At 31.8% G+C, this 20526-nt stretch overlaps 1 protein-coding gene across 1 annotated transcript in view; it reads right to left on the bottom strand.

Annotated features, from left to right (window-relative positions):
• Positions 1 to 17486, bottom strand: part of LOC117179874 — a 106793-nt gene extending 89307 nt beyond the window's left edge. Inside the window, exons 1-2 of the mRNA XM_033372049.1 lie at positions 17218 to 17486; positions 14740 to 17123 (exon numbers count right to left, since the gene is read on the bottom strand). Of these exons, the coding sequence (XP_033227940.1) occupies positions 14740 to 17123; positions 17218 to 17234 (2401 nt within the window). The 5' untranslated portion in view covers positions 17235 to 17486. The remainder of the gene's footprint in view (positions 1 to 14739; positions 17124 to 17217) is intronic.
• Positions 17487 to 20526: the final 3040 nt, after the last annotated feature.

Raw genomic sequence — 20526 nt, 5'->3', positions numbered from 1 at the left:
ATGTATGTATGTCTGTCTGTATGTCTGTAAGGATGTCTGTCTGTGAACGCGATAATTTTTGAAAAAATTAATCGATTAGATTTCCCTTTGGTACACTCGTTGAGTGTCCTAAACTGAAGGTCAAGTTCGTTAGCCAGCTATTTTGGATGAAAATTCAAAAAGTGGGCACATTTTGAATATTTTTGAGACCACTTTTTTTTAAATTAAAGAATTCTCTGTACGGTAATTTATAGTATTATAAAGTTCGAACAATTTATCCTTGTGACTTTTTTCAAAAAATAAAATATTACCAGAGTTATAGCATTTTCAAAATCCAAAAAAAAAAACTAAAATTAACATTTTAAGCCAAAACACGCATGACACGAGAAAAAGTCAAGAAGAGAAACACGTTGCTTTCTAAAAGCCCTACAAGATTCTGATAACAACTTTTTTAATTTGGTCGAAAAGTTGAAAATTCCCAATTTTATCGTACCAAAAAATTTTGAAACCACATTTTTTCAAGATTAACAAATTCTATGTACGGTTCTGCATAGCTCTCAGAAAGTCAAACAATGTATCTCAATGACTTTTTTCTATAAAAAGAAAATTATCAGAGTTAGAGCATTTTCAAAATAAAATAAAAAACTGAAATGAACATTTTAAGCCCAACAACGCATGATATGAACAAAAAATCAAGAGAAGAAAAACTTTGATTTTTGAAAGCCCTACAGGATTATGATAACTTTTTTTATTTGGTCGAAAAGATGAAAATTCCAAATTTGATGGTACCATAAATTTTTGAAACCGCATGTTTTCAAGATTTCAAAATTCTATGTACGTTTGTTCATAGTATTCAGGAACTCAAGCAATTTACCCTAATGACTTTTTTCTATGAAAAGCAAATTATCAGAATTAGCACATTTTCAAAATCCCAAAAAAACTAAAATGAACATTTTAAGCCAAACAACGCATGATATTAAAAAAAGTCAAAAAAAGAAAAACATTGCTTTTTGAAAGCCCTACAAGATTACGATAACAACTTTTTCAATTTGGTCGAAAAGTTGAACATTCCAAATTTGATCATACCAAAAATAATAAAAAATCCTAAAATTCCATTTTTTGGTTGAACTATGCAAGATACAAAAAAAAATAAAAAGGCTTAAATTGCGTGCCCTGGCAAAAATTACAAGCTTACAATGAATCACTTCTCGACACCAGCTACGAAAAAAAATGAGACATAACTTGTTCTACCAAAAAGAGGTATAATTTTTTATATTACACGTAGTTTTTGCTTTAGTCGTAAAAAAAAACATACAGAACAAAAATATTAAATTTTTTTGAAAACGACACAAGGTATAAACTAAAATTAACAGACAAAAGTTGTTTGCCAAAAAAGATCTATAAATTTATTATCAATCATTTTTTGAGAGAACAAGTGGATTTTATTTCAATTGTAAAAAATAAGATTAAAAATAAAAAATTATATTACATAAAAACAAGGAAATAAGAATTAGTATGATTTAATTTTTATACATATTATGAATTGTAATCATATACATTTATTGAAATGATACGTGTTTCAGCGCAGCTTAGAATAAATTTAAACCAAAATGAGAAAAAATAATCATAATAAATACAATTTGCCCTTTATTTTGCAATTTTTTAATAAGCAATCCCAGACAGAGTTACATAAAAAATGTATTACGTTTGATATGAAAGTTCGATGAAAAAATTACAGTTGTAGGTCCGTTGACCTTTTATTGTAAAAGGTCTGTGCACGAATGCGGGAGAAATGCAAAGACCAAGCGCGGAGTGCGATAGCCATCAGTCACGTGCCGTATGTGCGCTCAAACTCTCGAGCTAAGCTCTTTTAACGAAAGAGAATTCACAATCACAAAATTACAGTGGTGGATGTTTCAAGTCTTAATTTTAAAAGGTTTGCGCAAGAATGTGCGAAAATATGGCTGAGCGCGTAACGCGAGGTAAATACGTAATAGAGCGCGAAGCGCGAGATAAATACATAATCGAGCGCGTAGCGCGAGAACCAACAGTCGCGCGCCCTTGGCATGCTCAAACTTGCGAGCAAAACGAGCCGCGCGGTCAACGCGCAACGAGAATCTGCCCGCATAGCGGGCAGATTTTTTATGTTCTTTTTGCAATTAAAATAAACGCTACGTATTCTGTTGAAAAGTGATTCATAGATATTTTTATGGTAAAATTGCAACCTAATCTGGTTAGACTTTCAAAAGTTATCCTGGTTCTAATTCAAATTTCACGCTACTAATGCTCCTTCAGGGATGCAGTACTATTGAGAGCATGAGTTTCGCATTTGGTCGATATGCAATGCTGGTGCTACAATTTTTTGCAACTGAGGTTAATCGCATTGTAATACAAATAAAAATTGTAATATAAAATTGCGACCGATACGAATAAATGTTTTAACGTAAGTTGAAGTATACGTTGAAATCTAGGGCAGACCTCGTTTTTTCTCTAGTTTCCTTGGTCCAAGTCCTAAGAAAAGACCAGGTTTTCTCGAAAAGTGTATTATGTAGGTTCTGTGTCATTAAGGTCTGTTCCAAACCACCAACGCCCCGGAAGAAGTATATAGAAAATTTTTAATTGGTTTCGGTACAGTGATCGAACCCCACACGAAAAAAGAACCTGGTTGGAACTACTACCAGCATTGAACAGCGCGCGTTCCGCGTGTGAGATTACTCTGGTACCGCACACGCAGAATCAATGTTGTTTGGATACTGGTACGCCGTGCGTTCGCTAGTTGAACCAAGTAGACCCCCCAAGAATTAAGCCACCGTAGTCCTTTTTTCGAGCCGATAGATATCCAGTCCACGTGGACAAGATTGGTTTTATCGTATCTGGTACCCGTCTCGGCCTAGATTTTTTCCGTGCAGACCTCCTGTTTGGAAGCCTGACACGCTATCACCGAAAACACTGAGGCTCTTACTTAAATATTTCTAAGTCAAATTTATACTTTTTTGACTAATGATTCAGGAAACTATTCTGCACTATATAAAAATATTTAATCAATTGAATTCTTTAAATAATGTTGAACAAATATATAGAACATTTACACCGAAATTTGCATCATCTACGTCGACGCTAGTTTTTTACGTATATTTAGATAATTAAGAGCCTGCTCTTCTATTGCTTTAAAATATCTTCGCTTTAGTAAGTGCGGGAAAATGATTTTCGATGTTGCTAAGCGATATTGACAGAAATTATTATGAGAAATGTCTTTGAAAAGTACTTAAACGTGCTTTTTACCTTTTAAACTGTTATAGATAATAATTAATATTTTTTAATTATTATACTTTTCTTAACTTGACCAATATCAGTATTTCTAGTAAGCCAAATGAAATATTTTTAAGCAAAACATTTATTCAGGAAACATTGTTAAAATGCAACAAAGTCCACTTTCAAGTATCTCCAGAACTATAGTATTTATGATTTTTGTCTGAGAAAATGGATCATATGCGTATTTATGAAGCATCACTTAAAACGGAAAATATAAATGGTTTAATGAAATTTCATTGAAAAAAATGTATAATTTTTTTTGTAAAATGCATTTTTGTCTTTAAGGCAAATCATACCAATTAATTAATTTGATGAATTTTAAATTTCCAAGCAATCTATGCACACCACAAAGTGAAGATCCGTATTCAAAACTAGTATCTGGATACTATTTGTTACCAATTAACTTACTACAATTGAAAAATCATACTTAAGTGAGAAGAAAAGGCGAAATAATTAGAAAATGCTTTAACGAGAGAGGCAAGGAGACTCATGAAAACTAAGCAACCTCTATAGTAATAGGCGAGGAGACTCATTTCAGTGTTTCAAACGGCCGCCGAGTTCGTCACCGTCATTGTTTAAACAATTAATTATTGTTTTTTTTCAAACTTTCTCAAAGTTGACCCAGAGATGTCCACTTTTTCCTCGAAATGCTATCCAATGCTACATTTGGTTGAATAATCACATAATGTTAAGATATTTCTTTTGATGTTAAATAAATTTGTATTCGTTTAAGTAATTTGTATTTGTTGAAGCATATTTTTTTAAATATTTAAAAAATCGTATTTTCTAATAAAACGTCATGTCATTGTTAATACACTTAATTAATTTTTTTTCCATTAAATTTTCTTTAAAAGTTGCGTATGGACGGTTTATGAATATTTTTTTTTTCAACATTTACATGACTTTTGTAACAGAATTTACTACTCGCCATTATTCAATATCATGTCTTATAAAAAAATACGGTTTTAAAAATATTTTTGAAAAATTGATTGTTTAAACTATTCAAAAATGGTGAGTATATTCTTTCTATACAGTATACGATGTGAAAAATAATTTCAAGTATTCTATTTAATATTATTTTCTCAAAGTTATTGAAAAAAACTGCTTCAGCATAAAGAAATTACTTTAAAAAATACAAATTTGTTAAACATTAGAAGAAATATCTTAACATTATGCAATTATTTAGAAAAATTTAGCAATAGATAGCAATTTGAAAATGAAGTAGACATATTGTCACTTAATTTTTAGAAATTTTCAAAATAAATAATAATTAATTGTTTAAATAACCACATAATGTGTTCAAAAAAATTTACTGCATGAAATAACCAGCTGTTATATTTCAATTAAAAACTAGGATTATTTGGTGAATGAATAATTGTTTAAATAAGTTACATTTATTTAAACAAATAAAAATTGTTTAAAAGAACACAGGCGAAGCCCATGCTTGCCACTCTCTGCCACTTGCCAATCGCATAGCACCGTGTATTATACAACACGCGCGAGTTTCAAGCGTGAACACACTCGATTTTCAATTACAGGAAACTACAACAAAAGAAAATTTTCGAGTATTTTGGCGGTTAGGAATTCGATAGCCATTTAAAGCGCTTTAAATTGGTCAACTAAAAATAGGGTGAAATCGCACTACCACCTCCATATCGTAAACTCTGGGAACTATGATTTCAAAGATCGTAGGCGAATCCCAGGAGTGTATTAGAATTTTTTTTAATTAATTAATTTGCAAAAAAACTAATCATATATTAGAAACGAGGAAATTTTGCATTTAATAATGAAATATTTATGAATAGTTAATAATGATAGTAAGGGGATGAATTATATTCGTAAGAAAGCATTCATCCTAAAAAAAATCAACGTCACTTCCGTAAAGGGTAATTTCGAATTTTATTTGTTTACAAAAAGTAAGCAATAATTTGAACTACCCCTAACCCGCTGGAAAATTAAAAAAAAATTATTCGTTAGCTGATATCGGGTGATTCTGAATAAACTTGATCGCGTTGAAGGAATGGTAGACTTGCAAACTAGTCTGGGGAATACTAAAGGATTTGGTCTGAGCAGGAGCATGAGAATTGCCTTCTCATGGGATCCTGTGTCTCGGAAAATATTGACTGGCCTATTTTCTTACTAAAGCTCTTTTTTGAAACCGAGAAGCCAAACTTTATTTTAAAACTAATAAAAAATACCCTAAATTGCAAAAAAATTTAACACCTCGTGGTCCAGGTGAGTTTCACTGACGCGGTGGTCCAGCTGGCACTTTTAAGTTTATGAGGTTTTTCTCAATGTTATTTTCATTTGTGAAATCTGTAAAAATTTACAGCTATTCTCCTGAGTGTATAGCATAAACTGCAAGGAACTATTTTGCTATTTGCACTTTAATATGTTTTAAACAATCAATTTTCCAAACACATGTTCGGAAAATGAGAAAATTATTAAAAAATTAATATTTTCTTCAAAAATCTATTTTATGAAAAAGCACTTTACACGTTTATAATACTCAGATAGGGCTTTACAAAAATATATCTCCCTAGTCGAGATGGAAAAAAGTATAATTATTATAGTAACTGTAAATTTACGTATTCCAGAGAGGGTCAGACAAGCAAAATTGCTACAAGTTTTTTTTTTGAATTAAAAAATTTTATAATTCAAAATATGGATCTGATACTACAGTTTCTGTATTTCGTGTAAATAAATATACAAAAAAGATTAAAAAATTGGATAAAATCAGATTTCAAAACTGAATAAAACACTAACGCTGTGGTTCAGGTGGGACTTTCAGAGCAAAAGGTTTATTTTTCCTCATTGCCAGAAACACACAATCTAACTGCCGGTGACCCACTTCAGGCGGCTGAACTCTGGATCCTCACAATTTGTTAGGGTGAGGATCCATGACCTGCCCCTCCCTGCGCGTGCAGGTTTTAAAGTTCAAAACTACCCCATCCCATCCCAACGCTTTAAAAAGGGTGGTAATGCTGGTCTATAAATTTGTCAATTAAGTACTTTTGGGCGGATAAAAATATTTCCAGAATTTAAGAAAAATCAAGGAACAGGACTTTTAAAGATGGATTAGTTCGGAAATAATCTTCCACGTGTAAAATCCTGTCTCTTTAACCAATGATTGATTGATTGATTAATCAAACATTACGGGTTAATAACTTTCCTAATATTAAGGTAATTTAGGTTCAAAACTTTGTCATCCTTTAATTGACAATATTTTTTTACCTCTCCAGGAAATCCTAAAAAAAAAACTCAATCTTAAAAGACTACAGAAGAAAATACGTCGTGTCGGTACCACTCGACCCGTCGATTTTGATAAGACCAAATAACGAGACAGTGACCCACGACAACATGAGCGGGACAGACACAGATGCCGTGTCTTCAGAAAGTTGTATTTTTCGGCCCCCACCACTCTCCCATCTGGGAGAAACAAATTGAAACGTAGCGTGTCTGTGACTTGGCTCTGCTGCATGTTGCGTAGGCCAGCCTCTTGTAGAGGCAAAAATGCACGATCAGGAGCCCGAACTCTCCCGATTTTACGAAGGACGATTTAGCTGCTCCTTACACTTATATGGTTATGAAATCGCGAGTTACGAACCCGAGCCTCCCCCGACCTCACGATTCGTTTTCGGTGGCCATTGAATTTTGCAGGGTGTCAAGAGAATGAAAGGTCATGGGAAAAATTATTTTGAAAAATAAATTTTAAGGGATTATTTCAAAATATTTCAATATATTCTAAACGATTTCAAAAATTGTCAAGAAAGAAGCTGGAAGATTGTAAGGAAATATTTGTAATTTTGCGCAATTTAAAAGAAAATCAGGAAAAATTAAAAACAAATGTAATGATTAGAAGGCTTAGAAGATCTGACAAGATTAAAAACAGAACTTTCTCAAGATTGGTATTAAAAAAGAAAAAAAAGTAAATTCAAGAAATATTTAGAAGAATGGAAGAGATTCAAATCGAATTTTAAACTTAACTTTCTTTAGAAATTTAGGTATTTAAAGATTTCACGAATAAACTTCAACAGTTTTAAAGGAATTCAAAAAGACTTCAAGATGATAACACTATTTTTCTTAAAATTCTTAGGAAAAATTTAGAAGATTATAAGATTTTTCGATCTTAAATTAAGGAAGACAATTCTTATTAAGCCTTCTTGTGTAATTTTGTTATACACTTTTTTAAAATTATATGTTGATTTAAAGAATGTACTTGTGAATTTGAGTAAGTTTATGCGATACACTTTCGAAATTTGAGTAAGCTTAAGAGATATTCAGCCAACTTTGAAACGATTAAAAAATAATTAAAACCTGTAAAGATTTTTGTAAGGTTTCAGGGAAAAAAAATAAATCTTTTAGGTTCCTTAGAATAATAAAAATAATTTTTCATTTCAAGAAATAAATTTTCAGGGAATATTTGCAAACATTTCAAAACATTACAAAAGATTTCAAAAAGAATTAAAAAAATATCGGGGAAAATTTGAATAATTTTTAAAGATTGGAAGTTTAGAAGGTCAGACAAGATTTAACAAAAGGACTATTTTCCTGATATTCAAGTGAAAATTTTTAGTGATTTTTTATTTTGAAAAATGTACCTTAAGAGAAAACTAAATAGGTTTTTTAACATATTAAAGGATTTCCTAAAATTCAAAAGAAGAATGTAGAAGATTTTTAAGCAAAATGTTTTAATTTGGTGAGATTAAAATTTTAAAGAAATGTAAATAATCAAGTAATTTTAAGAAATATTTATTAGAATTGATGAGATTCAGAAAGAATTAAAACTTTAGAACCTTTAAAAGAATAAACAAATTTTCTTAAAATGCTTGGGAATATTTAGAAGATTATAGGCAATTTTTTACATTTTTAATGATTTTTCAAAATATTGATAAAAATTCGAGACAGTTAACAATATTTTGAAGAATTGAAAACATTTCAATAGCTAAGAAATATTCAAAAAATTCCGAACATTTATCAAATATTTCTTGATTTCTTCCAAACTTGTGAAAAATTCCTAAACATCTTTTTAAAAGACTCGAATCTTTCCTAATATTTTTTTAAATCCTATAAAATAAATTTTTTTCAATTCTCTTAGAATATTTTCTGATATATCTGATGTATTTGATATTTTTTTCATTTTCTTAAGAATCTTATAATAATTATATTTATATAAATATAAAAGAAACTGATAATACTTTTTTTTCTTGTGTATGACATTTTTTCAAAATATTTAATGTTTTAAAATACTTATTTCAAAATTTAGCTTTTATAATTTTATTTCAATTGTAAACAATGGTAATAGTAAATTAATTGTAAATAATTGAGAAATAAATATGACAAAATTTATTTTATGAAGCCTTATCTCACGATTTGAAAAAAAAAAACAAAAAATCTGAAGGTTAGTCTTTGTAGCATCTTAATAATTAACGAACATATTTTTACAAAATATTTGTCCTTAATTCTGGGCTATAGAATCAAACTTGGTACACAAGACCGTCGTGAAAAATAATAACACTTTTATAAACATTCCTAAAATCTATTTGGATATAACAAAGTGCGCTTGAAGGTTGAACTTCATGATTTTTGCATTGTATAAAAAAAGAATGAACAACTTCTATGTTTATGAAAGTATTTAAGTTGTTCTTCAATAGATAGTTTCAGAAAATGTATTCGCTTAAATTAGTCTTGACAGAATCTGAAAATTGTGAAAATTAGTTAAATTAGCACGAGCTGAAGTGAACAAAACTAAAAATGTAACTATTCCATTTTTGGTTAAATACTTCTTTTTTAGTTTTAATATTCATTTTTAAAGTTGAATATTTAACAATTTTGTTGAATTTTTTTTTACAAAAATTATCTTTTTTAGTTGAAAATTCATCCTTTTTAATAGAAAATTATACTTCTGGTTTGAAAATGGATCTTTTGGTTGATAATTTAACTGCTTTGTTAAAAATTCGATTTTTGTTTTTGTTTGTTAAAAAACATTTTCTTATACAGAAAATTTAACTGTATTATTTTTTGTGGGACATGTTTTTTTATTTGAAATTTTTTTATTTGAAAATGTAACAATTTTAAAAAAATTTTTTGTTTTGAAAATTGACCTTTCTCAGTTAAAAATTCATCTTTTTTGTTAGAAAATTATTCTTCTTGTTTAAAAATTCATCTATTTTAATTAAGAATTCATTCCTTTTTTGAAAATGCATTTTAAGGTCAAAGTTCTTTTCTTTTGTTTTAAAATGGTTGAAGGTTCATGTATTTTTTTTTAATTGAACTATTTTAGCTGCAAATTTGTTGGTTATACAATTTTTTTTTTAACTGATAATATAACAGTTTTTCGTTGAAAATGGTCAAGTTATTTAAAAATTAGCTTTTTGTTTTATTGTTTTAAAATTGATTTTAAAAAATTTTAATTTCTGTTTTCGGTAGAAAATTATTGGTTTAAAAATTAAAATTATTTGTTTGCAAATTAAAGTTTTTGCTTGAAAATTTAAATATTATTAAATTTAATTTTTCGTTAAAGCATTATCTTTTCAGTTGTAAATTCAACTATGTGGTTTAAAATTCATGTCTTTTTTTTTAATTTCGTCTTTTTAGGAAGAATATCAATCGTTTTGTTATTGAATTCATTTTTTGGTTGAGAATTTCACTACTTTTTTGTAGATTAGATTGTTTGTGTTTATTCAAAATTAATTTTTTAAATTGAAATTTAACCATTCTATTTTTGATTCAAAATGAATATTTATTACTTGAAAAGTAACTTCTTTTTTTGAAAATTCAATTTTTTATTTGAAATTTTGACTTGTCCATTTTTGGTTGAAAACTTATTATTTTCATTTAAAATTTGGTTCTAAAGATGAATTGGAGTACGAATGGAAAATAAATGGCGTGGTGGCAGAGTTGGTTTTTGATGAGTTTTGCTACTTAGGATTTTGGTTCGAAAGGGGAGGAGAAGATATATGAAATGAGGCGTGAATGTGGTATACATGACAGGGGTACAGAGTGAGAGGAAATAGAGGAAGAGATGAAGGCATGGCAAGGTGACGAAAGATGAGAAAAAATCGCAGATTCAAGATACAATAGCTGGTACAGAATGGTTAAGGGGCAAGGGGAACCAGAGTACCTGAAACATATTAAAAAGGAGAGCCAATAGAATAGAGTAGTGGGATTCAGAATGGGAGAGGGTATAAGAGCATGCAGGTATTGGATAAATGAAGAAGAGAATGTTTCTAGAGTATGTAGGCATGAGTAGGAAACTTGGGTGCATGTATTAGAGAGGTGCACAGGGGGCGAAGGGGGAGGAGAGAGTACAGAAGAGAGAATTAAATGCATGCTTAATGAAAATGGTCAGGGGAAGGAATGGATAAAGAAACTAGAAGATCTGAGAGAGAGAGAGAGAGAGAGAGAGAGAGAGAGAGAGAAAGCTGGTTGCACAGGATAGTAGAAAAAAGCCAAAAAATGACACCGAAAGAAGGACAGTTACGAAGTGGTATTTCGAACTAGAGTCAGGGTAAAGTTGCAAGCGTTTAGAAATAATAATAATAATTGAGACTGTATGAAGCGAATAGTTCATAAGATAGTATAAGGCTGGTTTGTAAGAAGACTTGTAATGGTTATGTGAAGACTCACAAACCCATAAAAGAAAGAGAGTATACAAAAATAAAGAAAGAACTTTTTAGTTGGAAATGTCTCTTCTTTGGTGGCGAATTATTCTTCTTCTTTGAAAATTCATATGTTTTAGATCAAAATGAATTTCTTTGATTAAAAATTCGTTTTTTTTTAGGTTAATAATTAAATTTTTAACTGTAAACTGAAGTATGAATTAAAATTTTAAGTTAAAAATATATTTTTTAAAGTCATTTCTTAGGATGAAACTTTAACCATTTTGTCGAAAATTTGTTTATTAGTTGTTACAAATTAATTGTTTACTAAAAATATGATTAAGATATGCAGCACTAAATTTGAAACACATGAGACCCAGAAATCTTGTCTCCTATATCTATTTCCATTAGGTAAATTATATTTTCCTTTTCGCAATGAGTCTAATGATTCGAAAGCAACTCGCGATTTCAAAACCATAATAAGTTTGAGGAGCAGCTAAATCGTCCTTCGTAAAATCGGGAGAGTTCGGGCTCCTGATCGTGAATTTTCGGCTCTTCACGAGGCAGGCTTACGCAACATGTAGCAGAGCTGACTCGCCGACACGCTACGTTTGAATGTGTTTCTCCCAGATGGGAGAGTGGTGGGGACCGGAAAATCTCACGTTCTGGAGACACTGGGACTTCAACAAATAATATCATTTGATTGGCCGTAAAATATTAATCCTGTCAGAAGGTCGGCTCCCGAATGTTCGTACGATTGAATATTGTTTTAATCGTATTTGGTATGACAGAAAATCATTATTCTTATTATTTTATTCAGAAGTTTAGAAGAAAGGCTAGCACAATTATTTTTTTGAGCAAAATATTCAACACCAAAATTAAACTAGAGGAAATTCTGAAAAATTTTAAGGCAGAAAACACCTCATGTCTTCAATAGATGCCGAGTTATTGTCCTCCAAAGAACCCGGTTTTTTGAAAAAAGAGGCGAAAAAACGCATTTCTCAAGTTTGTACCTGTAGTTTGGAACCTGTTAATTTTACAAAAAAAAAAAGATTAACGCTTCATTTAAAGTAGTTATGATTCTTCAGAAAAACATTTTTTTGTTGTTGCAATTTTGAGCTATTTGTAGCCAAAAAAAGTTTTTTCAAAACTGCTTATTTCGTACATCTTCTACAGAAAAACGTTAAAATGAAATTATAAAGGACTGACTTAGGCAGGAACTAAGAAAAATAAAATATTGTAGCTTATATGGGTCACGAGTTGAGACCATGAAGCTTTGGCCCTTTTTTGGTGGCATTAACAGGTGCCAAAGTACGGGTACCACTTGAAAATTGAGTTTTTTCGGCTCTTTTTCAAAAAAATCCGGGTTCTTTGGAGGGCTATAACTCGTCACCTGTTTAAGATAGCAGGTTTTTTTACCTTCAATTTTTTCAGAATTTCTTCTAGTTTAATTTTGGTGTTGAACATTTTTCTCTAAAATTGAATATGGTGGGTCAGTCTATGCAAGCACGATTTTTGGCACTTTTCTCAAAAGTATCTCGAGGAAACACGGGTGATATTTCGAGAAAACTTAGAATTTTAATCAAAGCCTCTTAATAAACAGTTTCAATAAAAAGGCGCATTACCTACTTAATACGGCAAAAAACTTTTTTGTACGAGATGTCTAGATCAAGTTTATTTGAAAGGCTCAGCAGAATTTTGAGATAAGCTGTTGTTTTATTTCTCATATGTTAAACTGTATTAAGAAAATGTTTTTGTATTCATAGAATTTTATAGTTGCATCAATTTCCAGAATAATTCGCGACTGTACTATAATGTTAATTGTGAATTGAAGGGTATATGTGAGGTAGTATTAATGGAAGTTATCAAATAAATACAATTGTGTATTTATCTTCTGCAAAATGATCTTTGTGAAAAAAGTGAAACAACATTCAAAGGAAAATTGGAGAGTGAAGTCGCTTATACGTCAAAGTATGACAAGCAGTTGCTTATGAATTGAATTTGCTTTTTCTTTGCAGTGCGAACGAGTCAGATAGAGATTGCATATTTGAAGCAGCAATATCGAATTTAAATTTCATCTTGCACTTTTTTGTGTTAAGGCGAGAAGAACGAGTCGCTTTCAATCTCATTTTATGGTATGTAATATAGCAATATTTTTAATTAAATACTGTCAATAATTAGATAGTTTATTATTTTGTTATAGATTTTTATTCATAGAAGAATGTTTAGACTTGCAAGGAATATGAATAATTTTCTATTTTCCTATTTAATTTGTATAATAAAACCATGTTCAAAAAAACTCATTTGTCCAAACGGTTACTAATTTTGATTTATGTGTACCATAAATTACATACTCTTTATACGTTTAATTTTCGGTTTATCAGAATAATTTCAAAAGTCTCATTTTCATTGCGGTTTCATTAGGTGAAGATTTCCAATAGAAAAATGCCCAGACTCAAAATTTGTATTATAGCTGTTCACAATTTGTCTTTCCGAAATGACTATTCTTATGAGGGTTGGCAAAAATTTATATTGGGGCTAGGGCCTCATTTCCTGAAAGTATAGGCGTATAAGTAGTTTAGGAAGCTTCGTCAGATGTATTGTAAACTGGACGGTTTGCAAAAACTAAATAAAAATGCCTGTTTCACCGTTGGGGGGGGGGGGTCTAACATTAACTGGCTACGCCAGTGTCACGTACATTGTACAGTCTATAAGAATATTTATATTCAATACCTCAAATATTTACAAAATATTATAATTTTTTTAATATCAAATATTGTACTAAAGATGAAAATATTAAACCTCTTTTTTTTAATTAGATATTTTCAGGCGAATGCACATTTGAAATTTTGCATCAAAATTAATGTAAACAATCAGAGATAATATAATTTTGAATGATTATTTAAATTTAAAAATTTTTTATGCAGCAATAAAAACAAATTTTAATTAAAATTATGTTGAAACAATTGATATTGTTTCAGTCTCAAAATTGTATGACACCTAGAGAATATATTTATTCTATACATATAATGTCCACTTAACTAACCACTATTTAACTGATTTTTTTTCTTTACTTGTCTATATAATTCTTATTTTTAGTGTAGTTTGGATAAAAATACACTAGAAAAGAGATAATAGTCCAATAGTCCAATTTGCTAATAGTCTCATTCTCTGATAGCCAAATCACTTCATTTCGTCTTAACACGATAATTGCCGTACCGCCATATTGCTCAATTTGCTTGGGCAAAGAGAGGTAGTAGCGTAACATGCCAAAAGGCATTTCAACATATCCGTTACATAATAATGAGGAAAATAGCTATGTTCCTGAGATCTTGAGCGCAACCGGAAAGAGAAATTTTGCATTGTATTTGGACTGTAAGATATTTTTACGTTTAGGAATAATGTTATGATCTTCAAAAAGACCACCCCGTTTTAAAAATAATTGGCCTTTTAATTACCAAAATTCACATTTTTCAAAGAAAAATGCTGTTTATAAATCAATTGAAAGAAAGTTTTCAGCTACAAATAGCTTGATGTGTCCAAATGACAAGGTGCTATCCCAAAGAGTGAACTTTTAAAAGTTCAATCTCTAGTGACAAATTCATCGTGCTTTAGATATCCATATTTTGATTGAATTGGACACACTAGCTCCCTTAATTTAATAAAACCTTAAAATTTGCATATCTCGGGAAGGAAACTTTCAAAACATATATTCTAATATAGAACTTATTTATTTGGACGCATCAAACTATCTCAATTCTGAATTGCATAAACTCCATTTTAAAAATTAATCCATTACCTCATGATCTTTGATCAGGAATACATATAAAATTTTCTGAAAGCTTACGGTTATTATCATGTAGTTTCTCGAATGCCACTATAAGCCCCTCTGACGTCGTAAAATGAATGGGGAACATCGAACATAAGCAGCCCTTATGAATAACCGAGTGTAATTGTAATCTACATCCAACGTTGGTAATTCCAATTCTTAACAGCTTTCTAGAGTCTAAACCTGTTTCAAGGTCAACGTTCACGTTCGTCCCATCAATCGAAAAGAAACTTTTCTTGATACTAGAAACCTCAATTTTACGTTCTCCAAGGTCATATCCAATCAATTTAAAGGGCTCGCCTTTCTCTGCACATCTTGCTACAAGTTTTTCTCGCTTTGGAAGAAAAGAAGTATCGAGCGGTGTATCCAATATTCTTTTCTTCACAACTTTTTCTTTGGAGTTTTTCTCTTTTTTTCCTTTCGAGGACTCTTCTTTCTTCGACGGTTTCTCTCCTCTTTTACTCCCGCCTTCTGAGACAATCTTATCTTCCCTGATCTTAGGTTTACGCTCGTCCATCGGTTGCTGATAAACTTTCCTTAATACCTCCGCTTTCAAAGACGCTGGCAATATAAAGTTCTCATCTCGTAATGTCATAAGGTCCTCCTCGGATTCACTTCTCTGATCTGACTTTGCTCTTTCTTTGTCTTTAAAATCTATTTTTGGATATTCTTGTTGAGTACTCCTGTCAGACTTATAATGGGCATTCTTGCAGAATTCAAAAAGACATAAAGGCGTCGGTAGGATTCCAGACTCAACTCGTTCCACGACCTCAGAATTTTCCATTTGATTGAAGAATATCAAAACAGTATCCGTAGGCTCAAAATAATACATCTGAGAGTAACCATAATCATCAAAACATTTTTGTAAAGTTTTCTGGAAAACTGAAGCTGACAGAAGTTCAATATCTTCGAACTCAGAAAGTGGATGTTTTTCAAGATGGCTTCCCTCTAGAAATCCTGACTGAAGAATCTCCCTCGAATCTGCAAGAGCACAAAGGGCTGGACATTCGAAATAATAGCTTAAGTCTTTTCCGAACTCAGCGCTGTCACTTCGCCAATTCCAAGGCAACTTTTTATCAGTCATAGGCAATGAAACCGTTGATTGAGACATTAATTCTCTACTTTTTTCAGTAATGACTACGAGTTTTTCGCTTCGTGGAATATTTTGAAGAGCAAGAAGATTCAGGTGATGACAAAGCGTTTCATTGGTCACCTTATTTTTTAAACTATCAGCGATTATATTTATATGGTAAGCATACCTTTGTTGTAGATCCTTATTTAATAGATTTTGGTCCCATAAGGCAGCAATTTTTGGATATATAGAATTCGTATCAAAAATGATGTTCTGCTTCCTATAAAGATGATGCGTATCTCGGTAAAGGACCAACTTCAGATTACTGACCTGACTGGATTGATTATAATCAGGATGTGTGACCTTTATTGTTTCATGCTTCAAATTTAGAGCCACAAGTGTTTCCATAAATGAGAGTGGGATCAAAGATACATCGGTTTTTGGATTACCTGAAAACAGAGGAGTATGCAGATTTTTGATTAGATTATACAGAAACTTGTGTCCCGAATTTAAAGGTTCTCTACTTTTCTTCATATCAAAACTAGGACTTTCAAAGAAGTTTGTGTCATAATCTGATGAAGGATTCAAATTCGCTTCAATCTGTGTGATTAGCGCATTTAATACAATAAATACTGTAGCAGATTCTTCAGGAATATCTGCCATGACGCTCTCATAGCTCGAAATATCTTGTCTTATGGGTCTTTCTTCAGCAACTTTCTGCAACTTCATTGCTCTTAAATATTTCACATGTTGGTGACAAAGTTCGTACAGATCATAAATAATAAAACATATTCTATCATAAATTTCCTTCATCAAATTTTGCCCCTTTTCCAAAATATTAATTTTTGGTGGACAAAACGTTAGAAATATAAGCTTGCAAAAGTCTTCTGATCTTTTAGGGTCTTTCCACTGATTTTCTAAATCTATCCAGAACCTGATTAAATCGGATTTTTTAACTGAAACAAATAACCGATTCTTATTGTAATCTGCTTTAGAATCTTCAAAATCATATAATTCAAAATCCTCTAAAGGTCTTTTTATCCTCAAAATGCAATTTAAAGGCACTCCTGCATCTATCAAGTCTAATGGCAAATTTGGATCGTAAAAGCCAGTCAGGACGACATAGAGGTTAGGTCCATCTTCTGGAGAATCATCGACGAATACTTTGTCCCTCCACTCTTCTCCCCTTTTTCTCAGTTGACTATTCGTTTTGTTGGTAAGAAAATTGGCTCCAACATCAGGTGCAGTTCCCATTAAATGAAGCTCCCGCTCGATATCCTGTTCCAGTCCTAGCTTTCTCTGCATTCTAGAAATCATTTCTTCCTTAGACCTGTATACCATATACTTTATGAGCCTCGCAATCAAAGAGGATTGCAGAGACCCAGATTCTTGTTCCAAGAAACGATTCGTATAGTGACATATACCTTGAATTGTGGCACATTTTTCCGGATCCTCCCTTGAAAGGGCTTTGACGCAATTTATTAACTTTTCATAACTCAGAGAAAATACCGCCTTCCGATTACCGTCCTCAACTGCCTTGTTGAAAATTGATATGTATTGTGCATGCTCTGGTAAAGTTTCGATTATCATCGTTATCATGCACCACCAGTGATCGTCGTTTATAAGCACAGAATCTAGAGCTGGTCGCCATGAATCTTCAGTTATCGGCTTTTTTACTTTAGGAGTTTCTACTTTTGCTTTCGGTGGCATTGTAAAAAAGGGTTAGATTTGGAATGTAAACAAATAGAAGCATAGCCTTCTTAAATACAAAGCCGAGGAAACAAAATCTATGGTCCTACTTCAGAATGCTTGAAGTTTGGGGCGAATCCAATTCAGAATTTTGAATTTGTTAGAGATATGCAGTTAAACATAGTACATTTTAAAATTCAATTTGAAATATATTAAAAATATTCAGAATAAACAAAGTGAGGATGGTTTTTCTGAAAATCTATAATAAAATTTTTGTTTTTAATACACCAAGTTCAACCAAAAGTTTAAAATCGAAAATTCTTTAGATTCATACATAGCACTTTTGAAATAAGAAAATTTCAAACATTTTATGAAAGACAACCTCGATTAGTTTCAGCATGAAAGTGCTTGTACCCATAGTTTCTCTTTCAAGGTGAAAAAGTTATATATAATTTATGTATAATAGACGAAACACTGATATTTTTGATTTGTATTCTACAAAAAAACTTAGAAAACAAATGATGAATGAATATATATGAACTATATATAACCTTTTCACCTGGATTGTATATGTGGTTCGATGATTCCTTCAGTTATTTGGAAAAAAATGAAAAAAAATTAGACGACGCGTTTATGAAGAAAAGAAAGCATTAATTTATTTTTAATGATTGAAAATCTCATTTTTCTCGAAAATGACATAAAAATATGGATATAAGTTTATAGTTCAAAATTGTCGATTTTCGATGAAAGAATTACTGTTGACGTCTCGTGGTAGCGGAAATACACCTCTGTGAATGGTGACAGCAATAATGTTGGTCGCAACCTTACCCCTTCTGACATCTCGTGAGGGTGGGAAAGCACCCATGTGTCTAGTGGCAGAAATAATGTAAGGTCACACACCTTCCCTTTCCAATGTCTCGTGGCGGGAGGCAACCCTATGACAGGTCAAAGAAATAACTTCAGGCCGCACCCTTCCCCTTTTTCCCAACGCCAGGTGGAAGCGGGAAGGCACCCCTGTGGCTAGTCACAGAAATAAAGTAAGGTCGCACCCCTACCCCTTTTCCAAAGCCACGTGAGGACGGGAAATACAACTCTGTGACTGGGCACAGAAATAATGTAAGTTCACACCCCTACCCCTTTTCCAACGCCACGTGGGGCAGGAAGGCACCTTAGTCACTGTTCACAGAAATAATATAAGGTCGCACCCCTACCCCTTTTCTAAAGCCACGTAAGGGGGAAAGGGACCGTAATGACTAGTCAAAAATACAGTCGACGCTATTTACTTTGCAGCGGATGGAACCGTAGGGGAGTTATTTTCATGGAATCGATGTTGCCCCACTCTCGAGTCAAATCTTGATGCGTGGTGCTTGATGCGAATTTTTTCGCTTGCTATGTACGTTGCTGCGCGCGGATCAGTGTTTACAAACAGAGAAAGTTTGGTTTTCAAAATGCATATCGTAGAAGTAATTATCTCACATTTGGTTCCAAAAAATTAGAAGCACATCGTTCTCTCGCTTAATAAACTGAAAAATAGGTTAATATTTACGAATTATTGATAAACCTTTGATTAAATTTGCCATACTTGAGGTTATCTCATGTGACAAAGAAATTATTATAATACATAAATATTATGATTTCGAAATTCTTTCACAACCCTCATTAACAAAGCATATAATGACTTTTTGCAAATTAAAATTGACTTAAAAGACCGAAACCATTGACGGCAACGTAAATAGCGAGCGGAACGATTCTCGGATGCCGAGCCGTCTCGGTCGTGGTGGGGGAAGAGATCGTGCGAGAGTAAGGGGAAGCGGCAAGGTAAATAGCGTCAACTGTAATTGCAGGTCGCATGTAGACTCCACCGTTAAGGAATTTGTGGAATTTAAGGAAGTCATGGAATTCGTGGAATTCACAGAATCCATGGAATACAAATTTTTCTAACTTTCCTACAACATCGTATGGGAAGGGGGACTAGAAGGCACCCCTGTGACTGTTTACAGAAATAATTTTGATCAAACCCTTACGCCTTTCCAACGAATCGTGGGGGCAGAAAGACACCCCTGTGTCTGGTCACAGAAATAATTTTGACGAAAATACTTACCCTTTTCCAACAACGTGTTATCCGACTAGAAGGCACCTCTGTGACTGGTCACAGAAATAACAATTTTCCAAGAATTTTTATTCTGGAAACAAACTAGCAAGAAGGTACCGGTAATTTCTTTTTTACCGGTAACTAAGAAACAAAATTATTTAATTAACGAAATATTTCTTCGTTTCGACGTAATGGCTTTTTGACTACTGTAAAAACTTAGGTATAAAAACTTCGTTGAATCACCCAAGCAAACTCTTGATGAAATTTTCAACATTTTAATTTTTTAGTTTACTCAATCATACTGTAGCTTATCCCTCTAATTATAAAGTCTTTGGTTAATAAGGGGTTCTTCTAGTAAGTAACACCGAAAAAATGTTATTTTTATGAAATTTTGTATGTGATTATTGATGAAGATATTGATTTAGGACTTGTTATGCTTATTAAACGCACTCTTAAAATATATGAAGAAAATTTCTTTTATTGATTCAGTACTCCTTTTATACGCAAAAACCCCAGTCAAACGCAACCTCTCGAAAAGTAGATAGGTCCTGGCTTGTTGAAAAAACCAAAGATTTTTTTTTGGGTGCCATTTTGTTATTTTTGCATGTAGAGGAAATGGGTTGAATATAGCACACCAACTTCTTTTCGATGGATTACCGGGACTATATGAACTGAAAACAAATAAATATTAGGTCATTCGAAATTCTATTGAATAACCTTGCGATTGGGGCGGTTGCTTTTTATATCGCCAGCGGTTCTTTTTTAAAGAAAGATTTTTCAATAAAAGAGGTTCCAAAATTGAAAAAGGGTCGCTCGAATATGGCAGAGGTAAGAAAAAATCAAAATACACGAAAGAAAGGAAGTTAATGGTATAAAAATATTTATCGAAATAATTTTGAAGAATATAATGTGCAGCGAACTTATTTACAATAGTCTCAGATCCATAAGGTCG

This window comes from Belonocnema kinseyi, chromosome 1 (genome assembly GCF_010883055.1).
Source record: "Belonocnema kinseyi isolate 2016_QV_RU_SX_M_011 chromosome 1, B_treatae_v1, whole genome shotgun sequence".
Lineage (NCBI taxonomy): Eukaryota > Metazoa > Arthropoda > Insecta > Hymenoptera > Cynipidae > Belonocnema > Belonocnema kinseyi.
This window is presented reverse-complemented; position numbering and strand designations above follow the sequence as displayed.